Raw genomic sequence first — 17431 nt, 5'->3', positions numbered from 1 at the left:
TATATATAATTTATTTAGTTGTGAGTGGATTAAAATAAATATTATTTCCTAATTATATATGTATGGAAATGAAAAAAAATAATTTATGTAAATACACTTTTAAAAATAATTAAATGCACTCTAATAATGGATTAACAATATTTTTTGTTAGTTGTTCTATTCGAGGTGATAAATTTAAATACATTATTCAAATAATGTAATATATGAATTAACCGCGTAGAATAATTATATTATTTTATATTTTTTAAAATTTTTAATTATTTCAATGATGTAGAAAATATTACGTATAAAATATTAAGTGGTTAAAATAAAATATATTTGTATTTAAAAATCAAATACTTAGAAACAAGACAAAATACTTAGAAACAAGACAAAAACATGGCAAAACAAGCAAGGGCAAACATTGCTTCTGTTTTGGGCCATCTCTGAGATGGCCCAAAACCGAAAACAAACATAAGGTATGATTTTTTGAATTTTAATATGTTGTTAAAAAATTAATTGAATATAATTAAGTTATAAAAAATAAAATTAAACAAAAAAATAATAAAAATAAAAAATAGTATTGTGGCTGACATCCACGAGTTGAAGTCGTGGATGTCAACCATGATTTGACGTCAAGTCGTGGATATCACAAACGGTACTAAGTCGTGGATGTTATCCATGATAAAGGCCATTTTTTTTTTAAAAAATAATTTTTGAGTCGAGTCGCGGATCACATCTGCGACTCAATATATTTTTGTTATATAATTTATGTAAATTATATTTATATAATTTTTTTTATAAATATTAAAATAATTAACCCGAAAGAAGGGGATAACAGAAGGAAAATTTTCAATTTTAGTGTTGTAATTAGGTAAAATTATATTTTTAGTCTGATAGAATTAAAATTGTCATTATATATAATCAAATATATAATTACTTCTAAATGTTTCTTGCATAGTGATGCACCCACTTAACATATACCCACTGCAAAAAAAAATAGATTCTTTTTCTATATTATAAATGACAACACTAAAATATTACGATAAATCAATACTTTCTACAACGGTAAAATAAAATCAATTAAAACCTTAAATTTTGATAACAATTAATTAACATCTGTCGTGATTTTAACTATGATCAAAATATTAATTGTCATGATTTTTGGTGTCCACTGCTAATATTTGGCTTCACTTGCAAAAAAAATCATTAATAATCGTTACACAGTCATAATTAATTAATATTTATTATTACTTTTAATCATAGTAATTAATTGCGACAAAAATGTCATATTTTAGCACCCCAAATTTATATTCACAAAAGCGGTTGTTTTGTACTTTTGTTCTCTTCAGCTTTAATTTGGGTTGTTGAACTTTAGGCAACATATGCACTCGACCCAACATTATCTCTAACCATAAAAAGTATTTTGGAAAGATCTCATGATATACACTACTTATAACATGCATGTTGCTGTGTCCCCAGCGATCCATCCCAAAATCAAGATCAATGATATAGATTAAGTAGGGCAAACTGCAAATACAAATGATCAGTCCACCCCATCTCCCCCCCATTTTCTCTTGTACTTGTGCATGCTTTATTTTTTGTTGCCATCCCAATATTCCACTCTGTAAATGTTTATCTGAACCCAAAAGGCAGATCCAACAGCGGTAAAACGTACAGAAAAACTTTGTGTGTGTTGGTCATGATCAAAACATTGATGGGGTTTTGGAATTTTAAAGGCATAGGGATCAGTGTTTGGTGCATGTGAATTGTAGGTGGACAGGCATGGGATGCCAATTTGTTTCCAACAATTATTCTCCCTTCACACCCCTTTTCACCATTTAAAACCCTACTTCTGCCTCTCTGATTTTCCAGCCTGAAACTCCACCTCTCTCTCTCTCTCTCTCTCTTCCTGAAATTTGAAAAGGGTTTTCAGCCACGTACATATGTTCTTGCAGGTCTGCAAGAGAGTACTTTGATCAAGTTCAGGCAAATCTTTGATTACTGAATTGTGGTAAGATCGAATCATCCCAGTACTGAGTAAATTGATGATGGTCGTTGTTTGTCATGTGTGCATTTTGTGTTGAAATATGTTTGATTTAGAAAGGCTGTCTGTGACTCTGGGGGACTTTCATATCATCAATGCCACTACTCAGTTTCTTGGATGTGGACTACTTGCAATTTCTATGTATGTACAAACTATATTTTGTGTTAAATTAAAACCAAGCTGTATGGAGCCAGGTTTGCTATATTATCAATTAGTCATTGTCATTGATAACCAAGAACTTTAATTCATGAACTACCCACATTTGCCTTTTAGATATATTGTCATTTTCGACATTTAATTACCGAATTGAATCCTATCCCACTCGGTATTAATTACATCTTATATTTCATTTTACTATATATATACATACTATAAATTACATGTATAATATTTTTTCATAAACATATGTAATATGAACTTAATATACACATTTAGCTAGTTGTAAAGTATATGAAAGGGAATATGAGTTGCATTACTAATTCAAATAATAAATTTGGTCTTTAGGGTCTAAATAACCCACAAGTAGGTCCAAAGATTTGTGAATGACTTTCAACAAGCTTGCAAGACACAAGAACGTAAAAGCAATATTGGGAAGGCCCTGATTGCAGTTCCACAATGTTTATAGTCAAAAATATCATTTAGCCATAGATTGTTAAGGAAAGTGATATAAGTGTGAAAAAGATGAACTTGAAGAGTATCTATTCATATATTTGAATTGTATAATTATATGTGAATCATTGACATGATTTCAACTGTATGATCCGAATGCTTCCCACATCAGATTGAGATATTCGGGTATGGATCCCAATAAGTATCCAATAGAATTATCTTGACCAAACTGCCCCTGAAAATGTGAGGTGGTGAAGAGTTCGGCCCAGTGAAGATCACAAATAGACAGTCAGAAAAAAATCAATTTCCCACATCTGTCCCTCAGCTTTTGCCTCAAGCTTCCTATAAACATAAATTTCCTTGTTTATGTTACAGTCACATGTGCAGCAGTGACAAAAACATCAGTTTCAACATTGCTAAGTCCTTCCCTCGAAGGAAAAAAAATCTCAAGAAATACGTAAAAACAATCATGCATGAAATACAACTCTGGTCAATCAATTAACACTGCGCTGTTCATCTAGATTATATATATACACACACACACATATGTATGTATCTTCACTCAGCTTGCACAGTTGAATTCATCCTCCAGATATATGGAAATGAATGATCCAAACCCGCACAATAAGCCCCTCATACCACCTCTACCGAGGGACCCACGGGGATCGCTCGAGGTCTTCAATCCATCTTCTGCATCCAGGCCATCCCACCCTGTCTTCCGATCATCACAGCCGTCCTGGCAGAGCTGGGCTGCCAGTCCCGACCCGGAACCCGAACCAGAACGGAGACTCTCCTCCAAATCCGGGAGAACGAATGCTGAGGGTATCACCTCATGGATGGCCCTCAAGGACCCAACTGCTGCGGCGGCGGCGCCACCAGAACCGCCGCCGGTGGCCTCCAAGACTATAGCAGAGATATTCAGGGACCGTGAAGGCCAGAAGTCGCCGGCAAAGTCCCCGAAGCAAGGAGAAGTAGGCGCCGCGGCGCAGAGGGCTGCTGAGTGGGGCCTGGTCCTGAAGACTGATGAAGAGACGGGTAAACCACAGGGGGTGAAAGTGAGGACTTCCGGCGATGAGCCCAACAAAGCGGGGAATTCCAGGAGGGATTCCGGCAACTCCGTCCGGAGCTCCGGCGACCTGTCTGACGACGGAACAGGTGACGGATTAATATTAATATTAAATTAATTAATTAGCCCATGCAATAATTAATTAATGTTAATAAAAATAGCAGGGAAAGAGAGAGGGTTTCCAAGAGTATCAGAGGATCTGAAGGATGCACTGTCAACATTCCAGCAAACGTTTGTGGTATCAGATGCAACAAAATCTGATTATCCAATCATGTATGCAAGTGCTGGATTTTTCAACATGACTGGCTACACTTCAAAGGAGGTCATTGGCCGGAATTGGTAAGAATATTACATCTATCTATCTATCTATCTATATATATATATATCTTCATTGGATAATATAATTAACACTTTGACTCTCGTCTTTAAATACTTAATCAACTCCTTATAGTGTAATTAAATTTGGTTGTCCTAATATTTTATTTAGCTGAAATACCCTCCAATATATTTATTTATTTTTTGGACAAGATAATCATCTCTATAACTAATCAGCTCGAATTTGGTCTAAAAATTGCATAATTGATTATAAAATAATTAATTTTATGAAAAAATAATTATATTATTTGGATTCTCAATTTCACAATCGTTTGATGTAGTTAAATCAAAACTAAAATCATTTTTAAGGTTAATGTAGAAATTAAAAATTATATTATGGACCTAATGTGCAATTGGGTAAAGAATAACTGGGATTGGACAATAATTAAGCTATAAATTGTAGATTTTATCACAATACAATAAGGATGCATTTAATCTACAAAATAATTACTTAAAAAGAGAATCAAACAACATAGAAATTGTAATGTATGCGAAAAATATATTTGCACTGCTCAATCGCAGTGACAAATGGGGCTAATTGGTTCGATCAAGAATTTTCTATTCATACAAATTTTCTATAAATTATTCATCTTATCTTTTTCCTTTTTCATTTATTTAAAAAACTATTATAAAAATATTTTAATTAAATATATAAATAGAGTGTATTTGGACGGGGATAATTAATTTATGATTGGAGAAGGGCATTTATGAGATTTTGGGGTTGGTGCAGCCGGTTTTTACAGGGCAAGGATACGGATCCCGAGGACGTGGCAAAAATAAGGGAAGCACTGGAAAAGGGGACGCACTATTGCGGGAGATTGCTCAACTACAAGAAGGATGGAACCCCTTTTTGGAATCTTCTCACTATTGCACCCATCAAGGACGAAACTGGAAAAGTCCTCAAATATATTGGGTATAACTGTCATTTCCCCCTTTTTCCTTTTTATTTTTCCATTTCTTAATGGAGAGGTTGCTATTCATATACATTTTGGGGTTAATTGCATTTTACCCGTTAAAAAATATTAATCATAAAAACACCCCATAAGAAAGAAAAGAAGGCCAATGCAACCCCTTGCACTTTTAGAAAAAGGTAATGAGATTCTTTTTCAAAAATTCAGGGGCCCCAGAGCCATTTTTTTCCTTTTTTTATAGGATAAAATACAATTAACTTTACATATATTTTTTTTTATAGACATTAATTAATCACTTTAAAAAGTAGAAAAATTAGGTTTGAGTGTCGAGTTGTATAGGTGAGTTTGATTGATGGAATCGTTTGAACTTTTTTGAGCTTATAAAATGCTATAAATATTTCTTTTTCTTTTTAGTCAAATCATTTAAGATATACATATGTATATATAAGAGAAAAATATAATCAAATCATTCTCCTTATTATTGATTGCTCGTAAATATTATTTCTGAAGTTAGATCCAAACATGATAATAATCGTGATAATCAGTAGATATTCAAAATTAATTTGAAATTTATTTTTTTAAAAAGAATATGAAGACACTCTACTAAATAAAAAAAGATACTAAAACATTCAAATTGAGAATGAAATATTTATTAGAAAAATATAATAATATTTAGGAATGAAAAAAAAAATGATTTATAATTATGAAGGGTGGTCCATGCAATGCAACAATTGGGGTCGTGGGAACATGCATAAGTCATATCAGATTAATAGAGCTGGAAAATGCACCCTACCCTATTCTTATCCTCCAATTATTCTTCCTTTTGGGGTCCCTTCTCTTCTCCCTTTAAACTACTACAAACGTGGATCATTTTATCCCATGAACAACACCCCCCAAATAATCAAAATGTATAAATCTTGATTTTAATATATTTGATCAAAATTAAAAGTTAATTTGAAGTAACTAATGGGTAGTTATAAATATATGGTCTACAATTCAGATGGAGTTTGCCTAAATGTGTTAATTTTTTTTTATAATTTTTTGCATTTTATAGATACTTTTTAGTTAGATGTGTTTTTGATCTTGTAACTTAGATTATTTGACGTTATTTGATTTCTGATTTTCTGAGGTAGCACTTTTATCCTGCATCTTTTTTATTTTTGTCGAAGTTCACTCCTTTTTCTTAGTAAAATGCATGTGCATCTCAAGTGATCTTTTAAAATTGAGGCTATTGTTCTTATTATTTATTTTTGCTAGTATTCTTGTCCTTTATTTTTGTAGGATAGCATTTTGATTATGTATTTTTTTAATTTTTGTGATTTTAATTCTTTTGTTTTTACCGAAATTCACCCTTCTTGCTGGTGGATGTGAACTCCGACAAAATAAGGGGGCTGAAATTACAAAAATTGAAAAGATGTAGGACCAAATGTTGTTCTAAAAAGTTAAAGAACGAAAACACTAAATGACCTAAATTAAAAACAATGCACTTATTCGTATGTTTTTTAAAAACTTATAAAATATCAGATTTTAAATAAGTTTTTGAAGTGTTTAGATAAAATAAGACTATAAAATATATAAAATTTAATAATAATAATTTTATATTAATAAGCTTAAAATTAAATGGCTCATTGGTTTTTATAGTTACCGTAAGATTTTTTGAAAAGCTTATACGGTTATCCCAAACACCCTCTAAATTTTTTTCGGAACATCTTATATGTTGCGGAGCTAATAAAATGTTGGTGATTGCATATATATATATATATATATATATATAGTTTACTGATGATAAGTATTGCATTTTGAATATTCTTGATCCATTATTTGATTAAATAAAGTTAGCATTATAAAAGGTAAGTTATTGACATATAATTTTTTTAGGATTGGTTTTCCGAATTAAATGAGAGGGATGTTTTTTTTTTTCTCATTTTTCTATATATGAATAATATTTAATTGCAACATTTTTGGTGCAGAATGCAAGTTGAAGTAAGCAAGCATACAGAAGGAACCAAGGAGAAAATGACCCGGCCCAATGGCCTACCCGAGTCTTTGATCCGTTACGATGGTAATCCACGTTTATTTTTTTTTTTAAATATAAAATTATATATTTATTTTAAAAAAATTTAAATTATATTTACTGCGTTTTATCAAATTCTCTATTTACACCTGATTCTATTTCATTAGAATTTGAATGAGAAATATTGACCCCAACAACAAAAATTTACATAAATTTTTAATTTTATTTCTCATTTAAAGTCTCTATATATATTTTTATTCTTATTATAATTTTTTTTTGATAAATACAAATTATTATATGTGAAATTACTGAAATTACCCTGCGGCTGTTATCAAATTATATTTACTCTTTGCCACGTGACAACTAATGTGTCTTTCTAGATAAATATGATAGACAAAATTTGCCATCATAAGATGAAAATTATGAAAAAGGAACTAAATAGGAAAGGTTTTTCGGAATTCGGACTAAATACATACATTGAATTTATCATGTTATTAATTTAGGTTGGAGCAAAACGAAATAATTAAAATTTCATGAATTGTTATTATTTTTATTTTTTAATTTTTCTTCAATTTTTTGGTTTTTTAGCCCGACAGAAGGAGATGGCGTCAAGCTCAGTGACAGAGCTAGTGGAGGCAGTGAAGAAACCCCGTGCAAGAGCGCTCAGCGAGTCAACCAACCGCCCCCCTCTCAGAAAATCAGGCGACCATGAAATCTTCGACACCCAAACAAGGCGGAGCTCTGACCACCCGCCTCCTCCACGCCGTCATTCCCATGCAGGCACTAGAACCTCCATGCAAAAGATCAGCGAGCTCCCGGAGAAGCCTCCAAGAAAACCCGCTCGTCGCTCTTTCATGGCGTAGGATTCTCACCGAAATTCATCTGCTTTTCTTCCATGCAAATCTGGGAAAAGTTTTAAGTCTTTCTGTTCTTGTCATGTGCAGGATTCTGAAGAAGGGGCGGCGGGGAAGTTCTGCTCAGGAGCTGGAGCCGGATTTCGGAGTGGAAGACGATGATGGGGATGACGAGAAGGAAAATGAGTATTCTTCAGAGAGTGAGGATGATGTGAGGCCAGACAGTGTGGATGATAAAGTTAGGAAGAAGGAAATGAGAAAGGGTATTGATTTGGCCACCACTCTTGAGCGTATAGAGAAGAATTTTGTCATTACTGATCCAAGGTTGCCTGATAATCCTATTGTAAGTAAATTCAGTGGTCTTACTTGTTTAGAGTGTGTTGATGTGTTTTTCTTTTGCTTTTGCTGATGACAATTTCTGTTGATATGATTGCCAGATATTTGCTTCTGATAGTTTCTTGGAGCTGACAGAGTACAGTCGAGAAGAAATCTTGGGGAGAAATTGCAGGTAGAACATGGTTTTGGAATTTGATAGAGAGAATGAGTTTGGGTTTCTTTTTTCTTAATAAAGCCAAGGTTATCTCTGTTTGCTCTGTGTTTGCATTTGTTGCATTTTGTGGACCTCATAATTATGAGAAAACCTCTTTGTTGCTGTTTAGCTGCATGGAAAATGGAAGGTTGAACACCGTAATGATATCATGGCAATTATCTCTAAGATCCCAAATCCATATTTCAACTCAGAATAATACTAAGTATACCAACGGAAAGATGATTATTTTCCAGATCGGAATATATCATATATGTGTTGGTTTTTTTAATCTAGAACATGAAAACATGTTGTGTGTTTTTGCAGATTTCTTCAGGGCCCGGAAACTGATCCTGCTACAGTCAGGAAAATAAGAGAAGCCATTGATAACCAAACCGAGGTCACCGTCCAGCTCATCAACTATACTAAAAGTGGTATTGATCATGGACTTTGATAAATTCACTGGATATATTACTTTACAGTGGAAATGGTTTATTATAATTTTCTGTTTGGAGATTTAGCTAGCATAGATTGCGTTTGCAAGAAAATATATGAGCATAGTTTTAAGTTGTTGATCAGCTACATGATATGCAGTTTTTCCTATGTATTTAAAAGCCGAATTTGCCAAAGATTTTTCGTAATGTCTGTCCCCCTTTGATTAATTCACAGGCAAAAAGTTCTGGAATTTGTTTCATCTGCAGCCTATGCGTGATCAGAAGGTATGCATTCATGATATGTTTCTGATTTTTATGATTTGTTTTACTGCTTATGGATTTAATATAGGAGGTGTACTATGGCGTGCCCCTATTTACTTGATTTGATTTGTGTTTATTTGAGCAGGGAGAAGTCCAGTATTTTATTGGGGTCCAACTCGATGGAAGCGAATATGTAGAACCGGTTCATAACTGTATCCCTGAGGTCACAGCAACAGAAAGTGCAAAACTGGTAATCTTTTCCCCCTCAGTTTCCATGAATTAGTTCTTTTAGCTATATGATAAATTTGGAATCGAGGAAAGTATTTCAAATGACTCAACAGTGAAGAATTTGAAGTCCATCAATATTTAACAAAACATAGCTCAACATCAATTTTAAAGGATTTGAAATCCTTTTGAATTTTTAGAATTATCCAAACAAACCCAAAGGTTTTGTTACTAGGGATTTGAAATCCGTAACTTCAAATCCATTACTCATTCCCTTCGTTTCATGAATTAGACAGGTTTAATATGTAGAATAGTTACTTGGGGATGTTTAAGGAACAACTCAAGTTTGGATACAATAATACTGGCTTTGGTTTGTTATCAGGTGAAACAAACTGCTGAAAATGTTGATGAAGCTGTGAGAGAGCTTCCGGATGCCAATACGGTAATTTCCAATTATTTATATCAGTTCTTTGGCATGTTTTCTTTTGGACTTAAATTGGAAGTCATGATTTCAACTCAACCTGCAGAAACCGGAGGACCTGTGGAAAAATCACTCAAAAGTTGTTCATCCAAAGCCCCATAGGAAGGATAGCCCTTCCTGGAAAGCTATTCAACAGGTATCTTGTCATGTATAACTGATAACTACGATTTCTCAAACTCGTTCATGTGCTCAAAAGAGGTGGATGCATACTTAAATAGCAATGTTTATATCTTGGAAACAAATCTATAAGAAATCCACAGACACACACACAGAGGTTAGCTCTTACTTTTTACATGGAAATTCATCTTAGAGAAGGTTCAAATAATTATTCTTGTGGAAGGTTCATTTTCATGCAACATGTAGAATTCACTTGGTTAATAGATATCTTTAACTGATAATCTTGTTAATATGGTTCTGAATTGTGCTTGGTCCATTAATAAGTAGTTTTGTCGCCATTTTATAGATTATGTGGCAACCAGTGTCATGCATTTCGTAATGGATGCAAATCATTTTCATGCCTGAAGGTCTAAAAGGGCATACTCCAATTTTAAATGGCAGCTTATACCTGCTCTTTAATTTAGTTCTACTGCCTTCTTGATCTAATGCATGCACATATATTTATCTCATTTTCAGATTCTAAATAGTGGGGAAGAGATAGGCTTGAAACATTTTAAGCCAATAAAACCACTAGGATCTGGTGATACTGGAAGGTATGTGTTTTACTTGTATAATGAGTCCCTCGTGTTTTTATATCTTCAAAAAGTCTGTATTAGCTGAACAGCGTGATGTTATTGTATCAAGTTGCAGACTAGTATGTTGACTCTTTATTTCATATATTCTTTACATGCGAGACAATTTAGTTTACTTTTGGACTTCTTACTTGTCATTTCAAACAAGATCAACATCAGTTCATGTGCTGACTAGACTTCTTACATATCCATCTGCCAGTTTCTGTTGTCAAAAAATGTGTGGTCTTAACTTAAACTTGATAACTTCTAAGTTTTTCTGCTTGTTTTACTTAAGTAGTTGTTAATACGAAGAAATGCTACAGTAGACATGGTTGACATCTTTTGGATGTCCTGCTACCTGTATTCCCAAATAATATATATAGATGTAGACAACTGCACGTAAAACATGTACACTGGGCACATTGTCCCTCCATTTCTTAGGGAGGAATTTTGTCTTGGTTGATAGCAATAAAACTGACTGAACTCCTTGCAGTGTGCATCTAGTAGAACTATGTGGAACAGGGCAATACTTTGCCATGAAAGCAATGGACAAGGGTATAATGCTCAATCGAAACAAGGTATAAGCAAAACTTTATTATTTTTCTCACAAGGTGTTGTATTTGATGATCAATGACTATATGAGTTATTATACCTTTCTGTTGCATCATGTTTAATTGTGATGGCTTAGTGTCGTCGGTGCTTAGTTTGTGACCTAGTTGCTTATGTATAATGGCCAAGTTAAAGGTCTCACATGAAGTTGTTGCATCATTATACCTCCTTGTTGTATAATGATGTATGATTATATTCTCGTAATTATGCTGTCTCTCTCACTCTCTCTCTCTCACACACACACTCATAACATATAAAGAAAGCAGATCAAGAACTGATTCTTGATTATTTAGTTACAATTGTTGTAAAAGGTGAACGTTTATTGTGTCTCGGATCTTAACATCATAAATTTTCCAGGATTTTTGCCCTTTAAACATCACGTATGCCGGTGTTTACTTTCCTGTCTATTTTGGTCTGCTCATATTCTTCTTTGGATCCTGCAGGTGCATAGAGCTTGTGCAGAAAGAGAAATCCTAGACATGTTGGACCATCCTTTTCTTCCTGCATTGTATGCTTCATTTCAGGTTGGCTTACGAGGAAGAAATCTTTGCACATGCATGCATCCCTATATTGATTTCTGGATTAGGTTAGAAAAGAAATTGTTATCAAGAAAGTAAAATTTTCTTTGGCTCTAGGAAAACTGGTTCACATTTAAGTACCAAGCATATCCATCTTGTTTCTTGTCTGTAGATGATTTCTGCCAGTATTTAAGTCTGAATTCCAGTTATATGGATAATTCTAGTTACTGTTTGGTCACACTTTTATCTGAAACTATTTTGGGCTGTTAATCCTTCGAATTGCTTTGCAGACCAAAACTCATATCTGTTTGATAACTGATTACTGCCCCGGTGGGGAGCTCTTTCTCCTTCTCGAAAAGCAGCCAACAAAAGTTCTGAAAGAAGATGCTGTTAGGTATGCACTTAGTACCCAAAATTTGTATGAAGTATGTGAAAAAGGTGTATTCCCTAAAGGCAACTTATATTGGATCATCATAAAAAATCTGTTGTGGAATATTTATGCTAGAACTGTTGTTACTTGTGTTCATTCTTCTTTTGCTGTTGCACTTAAAGTTTTCACTGCCACAACCTATGGATATTGATAGTTGATTACATTCCTTTGATCCAATCTTTTCGATGCTTTTTACATTTGAATATTGATCTGTAGATGGCTCAGTTAAAAATGAGAAGTTCCACTTGCTTTAGTGCAAATACAACTTGATTGCTATTATGTTTCTGGTGATGCACCCCGATATCGGACTAATATAAGGCCATCGTTTCTGGTAGATTCTTTGCAACAGAAGTGATAGTGGCACTGGAGTATCTTCACTGTCAAGGTAGAGCTTTATTTACATAAATTGAAAAAATCAAGACCGCACCAGAAAAGACCCAAAAATTCTATCTCATTTAATATTTCAATTCCATTGCTGCTTTGTAAATTGAAGCTGTACAATGGTGGAGAAAATTCCAACTATATTCATATGCGTATATATAGTTGGATCGGATACACGAGAAAGAGAGAGGCCTCTTTAGTATTTTCCTGTATATTCTCTGCAATAATCCTTTCTGGTTGCAGGTATTATCTACAGGGATTTAAAGCCGGAAAATGTTTTAATTCAGGACAATGGGCATATCTCTTTAACGGACTTTGATTTATCGTGCTTGACATCTTGCAAGCCACAGGTGTGTTCTCATATCTTTACTAGAATCTACCTTCTAGACTATAAGAAGATGGCTTATGATCTAGCAAAACACATTGAGTATTATTATGCATTGTGCAGCTTCTGATTCCAGAGGCAAATGAGAAGAAAAAGCATCAGAAAAGTCAAAAATGTCAGCAGGCTCCAATCTTTATGGCAGAACCAATGCGAGCATCAAATTCTTTTGTTGGTACTGAAGAATACATAGCTCCGGTCAGTGTTTTCTGCAACAGATTAGACAACATCCATTTCTGTTTCTTTCTTTTGTTTGGTTGTTTCCTATGGTGCTCTAGTCGTTTGTCATCATGCCGTTTATATAGATAGTAGCTCTTCCGAACTGCTGGAGTCATGTTAAGTTAATTTTAATATTTAACTTAGAACATTACTTTCTTTATGAGTACTTATCCTTCCAATTGTGGCTTACTTTTAGTTTCCTTGCCATTTCTTGCCATCTTCCATAAAATATGTTTCTTAAGGGGTGCTTGCAATAGCTTAAGTTCTTATCAGCTTCATACTAAAAATAAGCTGAAAAGAGCGGTTTTTTATGCTCTTGAGCTGCATAAATTAAACTCATTTAAGCCAAAAGAAGAATAAGCTTTTTCCCCATCAACTTTTGCAACTTATTTGTAAAATGGTTCATATTAAGTTTTTACCACCAGCACTCCAATTTCAGCTTTTTTCCACTTTTTTTTTTTTTTTTTGCTTTCAAGCATTCCCGACTTTCACCACAGCCAAACTTACAACTTTGTCTAATTTATCCCACCACAAAAGCAGAAATTTTTGCAAACTTGGTTTTGATTTAACATGCTTAGTTCAAGTCAAAGCTAGTTTCAATCAAACATAGATTAAAAGCATTGAATGCCTACCCTCAGCTTCCAAATGTTCTAAAAGTGCAAGTAACAGAAATGTCGAGATTGTTTTTCATGGTTTTTCATAAAAAGAGAAAAATGGAAAGGTTTATTGCCCCTGCCCTGTTCTATTCATCTCGAGTACGGACTTTCGCGCTGCTGACTGTTTAGGTTGTTCATGAAAACAGGAAATCATTACAGGGGCAGGCCATACTAGTGCAGTGGACTGGTGGGCTCTAGGTAATTTGTATTCTTTCTGTGATTAGACATTTGCGCTTTTTAAAATTGTTTTCTTGAATTGAACTCTACTTTTCAGTACTTTGTTTACATTTTTATTATTTTTCCGAGCACTCAGAATTTATGGCCTTCATGTCTTAGTCTATGCAAAGTCTTGAAATGCTAAGATCCATATAAATATTTAATACATGCAATATATAAGTTCTTTTACTAGAAATAATTGTCAATATATTTCCCACGTGGTTATTCGACATACTGATAATACAAGTATACGTCTAAACTTTATGCTGCATTAATCTTTTCAAACAAATGCATATGTCGAACAATGGCCACGTTTATTTAAATGCCAACAACTTGCAAACCAAGAATACACGGCCATGAAATATTCATTTGGGGACTTCCGATTGACTGCTTCATTAGATATTAAATGCGGAAAATGCACTTGAGGGGCCAAAGTTCCCATTGATGAAGAAACTAAAGCCCTTTGATCTGATTAACACAATTGCAATCTTCAAATGATTTTTTCCTAGGAAATACTAAATGTTGATTATCTTTACAGTTTCCATACCTCAAGCATATGAACCTTGTGATAACTCTTTGGAACATTGGCTTTCTTTGAGTTGCAAGTGGATTCTGACATGCAATAACTACTATTTTTCGTTGCTCTTGTATATCAACTATCAAACCTAGTCTTCTTTATCACTGATTGAGTTCTTGTTGCTTTGTAGGAATTCTCTTATATGAAATGCTTTATGGATACACGCCATTCAGGGGAAAGACGAGGCAGAAGACCTTTGCAAACATTCTTCACAAGGATTTAAAGTTTCCAAGAAGTAAAGAGGTGCTTTTCCAAAGCTATTCTGGATTCTTTAATTTTTAAAGCGCATGCACAGACAAACACGATGCCTACAACAAATTTTTGCCTCAGAATGCGTAAATCTTTGTTCTCTAAGTGCAAAATTGTGCACAGGCAATACATATGCCATTGCTTACAAATAGATATTTCTTATGAAATGACTGCATATTAGTTATGTCCTTTACAGTGTTTATACTTCACAAAGGATGTTTGTTGTTAGCTTATAATTGTAATGCAGCAGATGTTTGACAATCTTTGCCCTGCTGCAGGTCAGTCTTCAAGCAAAGCAATTAATTTATCGTTTGCTACATAGAGATCCCAAAAGCAGACTGGGATCGCGAGAAGGGGCGAATGAAGTAAAGCAGCATCCTTTCTTCCGGGGAATCAATTGGGCTCTTGTTCGTTGCATGGTAATGATACAAACTCCTGTTATTGAATCTCTCTGGCTATGCGTCTCTATCAATAGAGAAAATTCAATTATCTAAAATACTTGAGAAGAGTCCGGTTTGCAGTCCGTGAGATGATATATAATACAATACCATATTATGGATTTTCCTGATATATATTTAGTTATTAGGTTTATCTTACTAGAGAAGCAGCATAAGGAAGCTGATTACTAGTATGTGTTGATGAAATGATTCAGAGGCCTCAAAAACTACTTAAATACCAAATTATTTTCCAGCTAATATGGGAATGATATATCATAGAATTTAAACAAAATAAAATGTAAAGTTACTTGAGAAGCTCTTCTTGCTTTCCTAGTTTGCTTTTCAATAAGTTCCGTTTCTTGCTCCGCAGTTGGCTACATGCATTGGAAAACAAAAGCCCACCAATGCTCCATCATCCATCTATTGTACTTCATATTCACAAATAAACTAATATCTCTAAAACTCTGCAGAACCTGCCCGCACTTGATGCTCCCCTTTTCAGTGAGAAAGAAAATGATGTCGATCCTGGACTAGATGATCTGCAGAAGAACGTCTTCTGAAAGGTATTTTATAATCCTTTTCATGTTTTATTTTGTTGTTATTTTACTTGGGAAAATTCTACTAACATCTTCCACCAACTGAAAGATTTTGCATCTTCTTAAAGGGCCATGACAGACTACGACACATCTACCGACTGAGGCAGCTCGTAGTTGAGATTTATTTCGAGCATAATCCTGGTGATCTTCCTGAGGAAGTTGTGGCCTCCCCTCACTCTTTTTGCATCCTTTAGTTTGAAACAATGTCCATCTTTGCTCTTTTGAACATTTTGAAGGTTGTGAAATAGTTTGGTTGTTCTTAAGGCATCCCATTCTTTTTGCATTCTGTAGTTTGTAGTTATGAATTTGTGTAATTTGTACACAGAAAGCTGTACAACATGTTATGGTTGTTTAATGTACAAAACTCCCTTCAATTCGGTTTTGTATTTTAATTCACCCACTTCTTATCTCTGTTCCAACTATTTTAACTTTTTGGTAAATTACGTTTACATCCATTGAAATTTGTCGTAATTCTGCTAGATCAAAAGTTATATTTACATCTTTTAGGGGGCGTTTTACTTCAACGATGTTGGGTGAATTGGGCATCTGATCCACCCGAGTCTAGTGTTTACTATGATAATTGAAGGCCGATTTGATTGCTACAGGCCCGGTGTGAATGGCGGGTTGTGCCCGATTAGTGGTCGGATTGGACAACCCAACCCAATCCAGCAGTATTAATTATGTATACAACTAAAACTGTCAGGTGCATGCAATGGTGATGAGGGTCTTGTAGTTCTCCTGCGGCTGCCATCATTGATGTGCTGCAGACTGCAGTCTCGGCCACCATTGGGTTTGCTTTTGCCATATACTTTGTGGCTTATGCTTTCCGCAATTCAGAAATGTGAAAATCATAGGAGAAGAAAGGAGCGGGTTGCAGAATCTTGAATCCGGTGGGTTGTAGTTTCTATGATTATTATCTGTTTTGTGAATTAGGTAAGGAGCAGAAGTCATTAAATCCGTGATTATTTCATACGGTAGGCAGAATTCATTAAGACTTTTAATTGTAGATTCTATGCATGATATGTCCCTTATCTCCATGACAATATTTTAATGCCCTCTATTTGCAGCAGAAACAAGAAAGGACCACTGCTAATTTAATTCATTATAAAATCCTTTTTTTAATCAGGTCGTAGATAACCTTATCAGTGCATTTCAACTTTATGTCTTGTTCTTACTACAACCCTATTTAATCTTTTCTCCATTTCTATATATATATATATATATATATTATTATCACACAGAACCCCTGAAAAACACGAGCAAATCAATTTCACGATATAAAGTTCAAACTTTTATAAAAACACCTTTTTTTTTTTAAAAAAAAAAAATCTTTAAAAGTATATGTAATACAACTCAACTCCAAACAAAGTGAATGGGTCATGGAATTTAAGAGGCACAGTAGGAAGTTTGACGTCATCATAGGCATGAGAGAGAGTGGCATGTCAAATGTGAATACAGCCAAACATTAAATTGAAATGCTCTCAAGAAAGGGGCCATTGCTCATAAAGTCTTCTCACGTCACCTCTCCTCACTTCTCCATCATTTCATGCATCCAATCCAATCCAAAGGGAAAGCAATTATGATTTTCTCCCAACATTTCTGCATGGATTCATTCCAACGGCCGGGCCATTTTTGTCTTTTTTTTTTCTTG

General features: G+C 34.1%; 1 protein-coding gene across 4 annotated transcripts; it reads left to right on the top strand.

Moving 5' to 3' along the window:
• Positions 1-1667: 1667 nt before the first annotated feature.
• On the top strand, positions 1668-16187 carry PHOT1 (phototropin 1). Of its 4 annotated transcripts, XM_088885477.1 has the most exons (25): positions 1668-1993; positions 3228-3790; positions 3863-4040; positions 4807-4989; positions 6958-7049; positions 7590-7860; positions 7946-8198; positions 8293-8363; positions 8709-8815; positions 9051-9100; positions 9222-9326; positions 9684-9743; positions 9829-9918; positions 10416-10492; positions 11004-11088; positions 11563-11643; positions 11928-12031; positions 12403-12452; positions 12692-12798; positions 12897-13028; positions 13852-13903; positions 14629-14741; positions 15026-15166; positions 15655-15747; positions 15849-16187. In XM_088885477.1, the coding sequence occupies exons 2-24, from the start codon at positions 3232-3234 to the stop codon at positions 15742-15744; spliced, it is 3051 nt and encodes a 1016-aa protein (XP_088741603.1). In that variant the 5' UTR covers positions 1668-1993; positions 3228-3231; the 3' UTR covers positions 15745-15747; positions 15849-16187. The 4 variants fall into 4 exon arrangements, with proteins under 4 accessions (XP_088741603.1, XP_088741602.1, XP_088741604.1 ...); XM_088885476.1 differs by lacking the exon at positions 1668-1993 and having other exon boundaries at positions 3004-3790; XM_088885478.1 differs by lacking the exon at positions 1668-1993 and having other exon boundaries at positions 3004-3790; positions 15830-16187.
• Positions 16188-17431: the final 1244 nt, after the last annotated feature.

The sequence above is a fragment of the Sesamum indicum genome, linkage group LG9 (assembly GCF_026168435.1).
Source record: "Sesamum indicum cultivar Baizhima isolate 11 linkage group LG9, ASM2616843v1, whole genome shotgun sequence".
Lineage (NCBI taxonomy): Eukaryota > Viridiplantae > Streptophyta > Magnoliopsida > Lamiales > Pedaliaceae > Sesamum > Sesamum indicum.
This window is presented reverse-complemented; position numbering and strand designations above follow the sequence as displayed.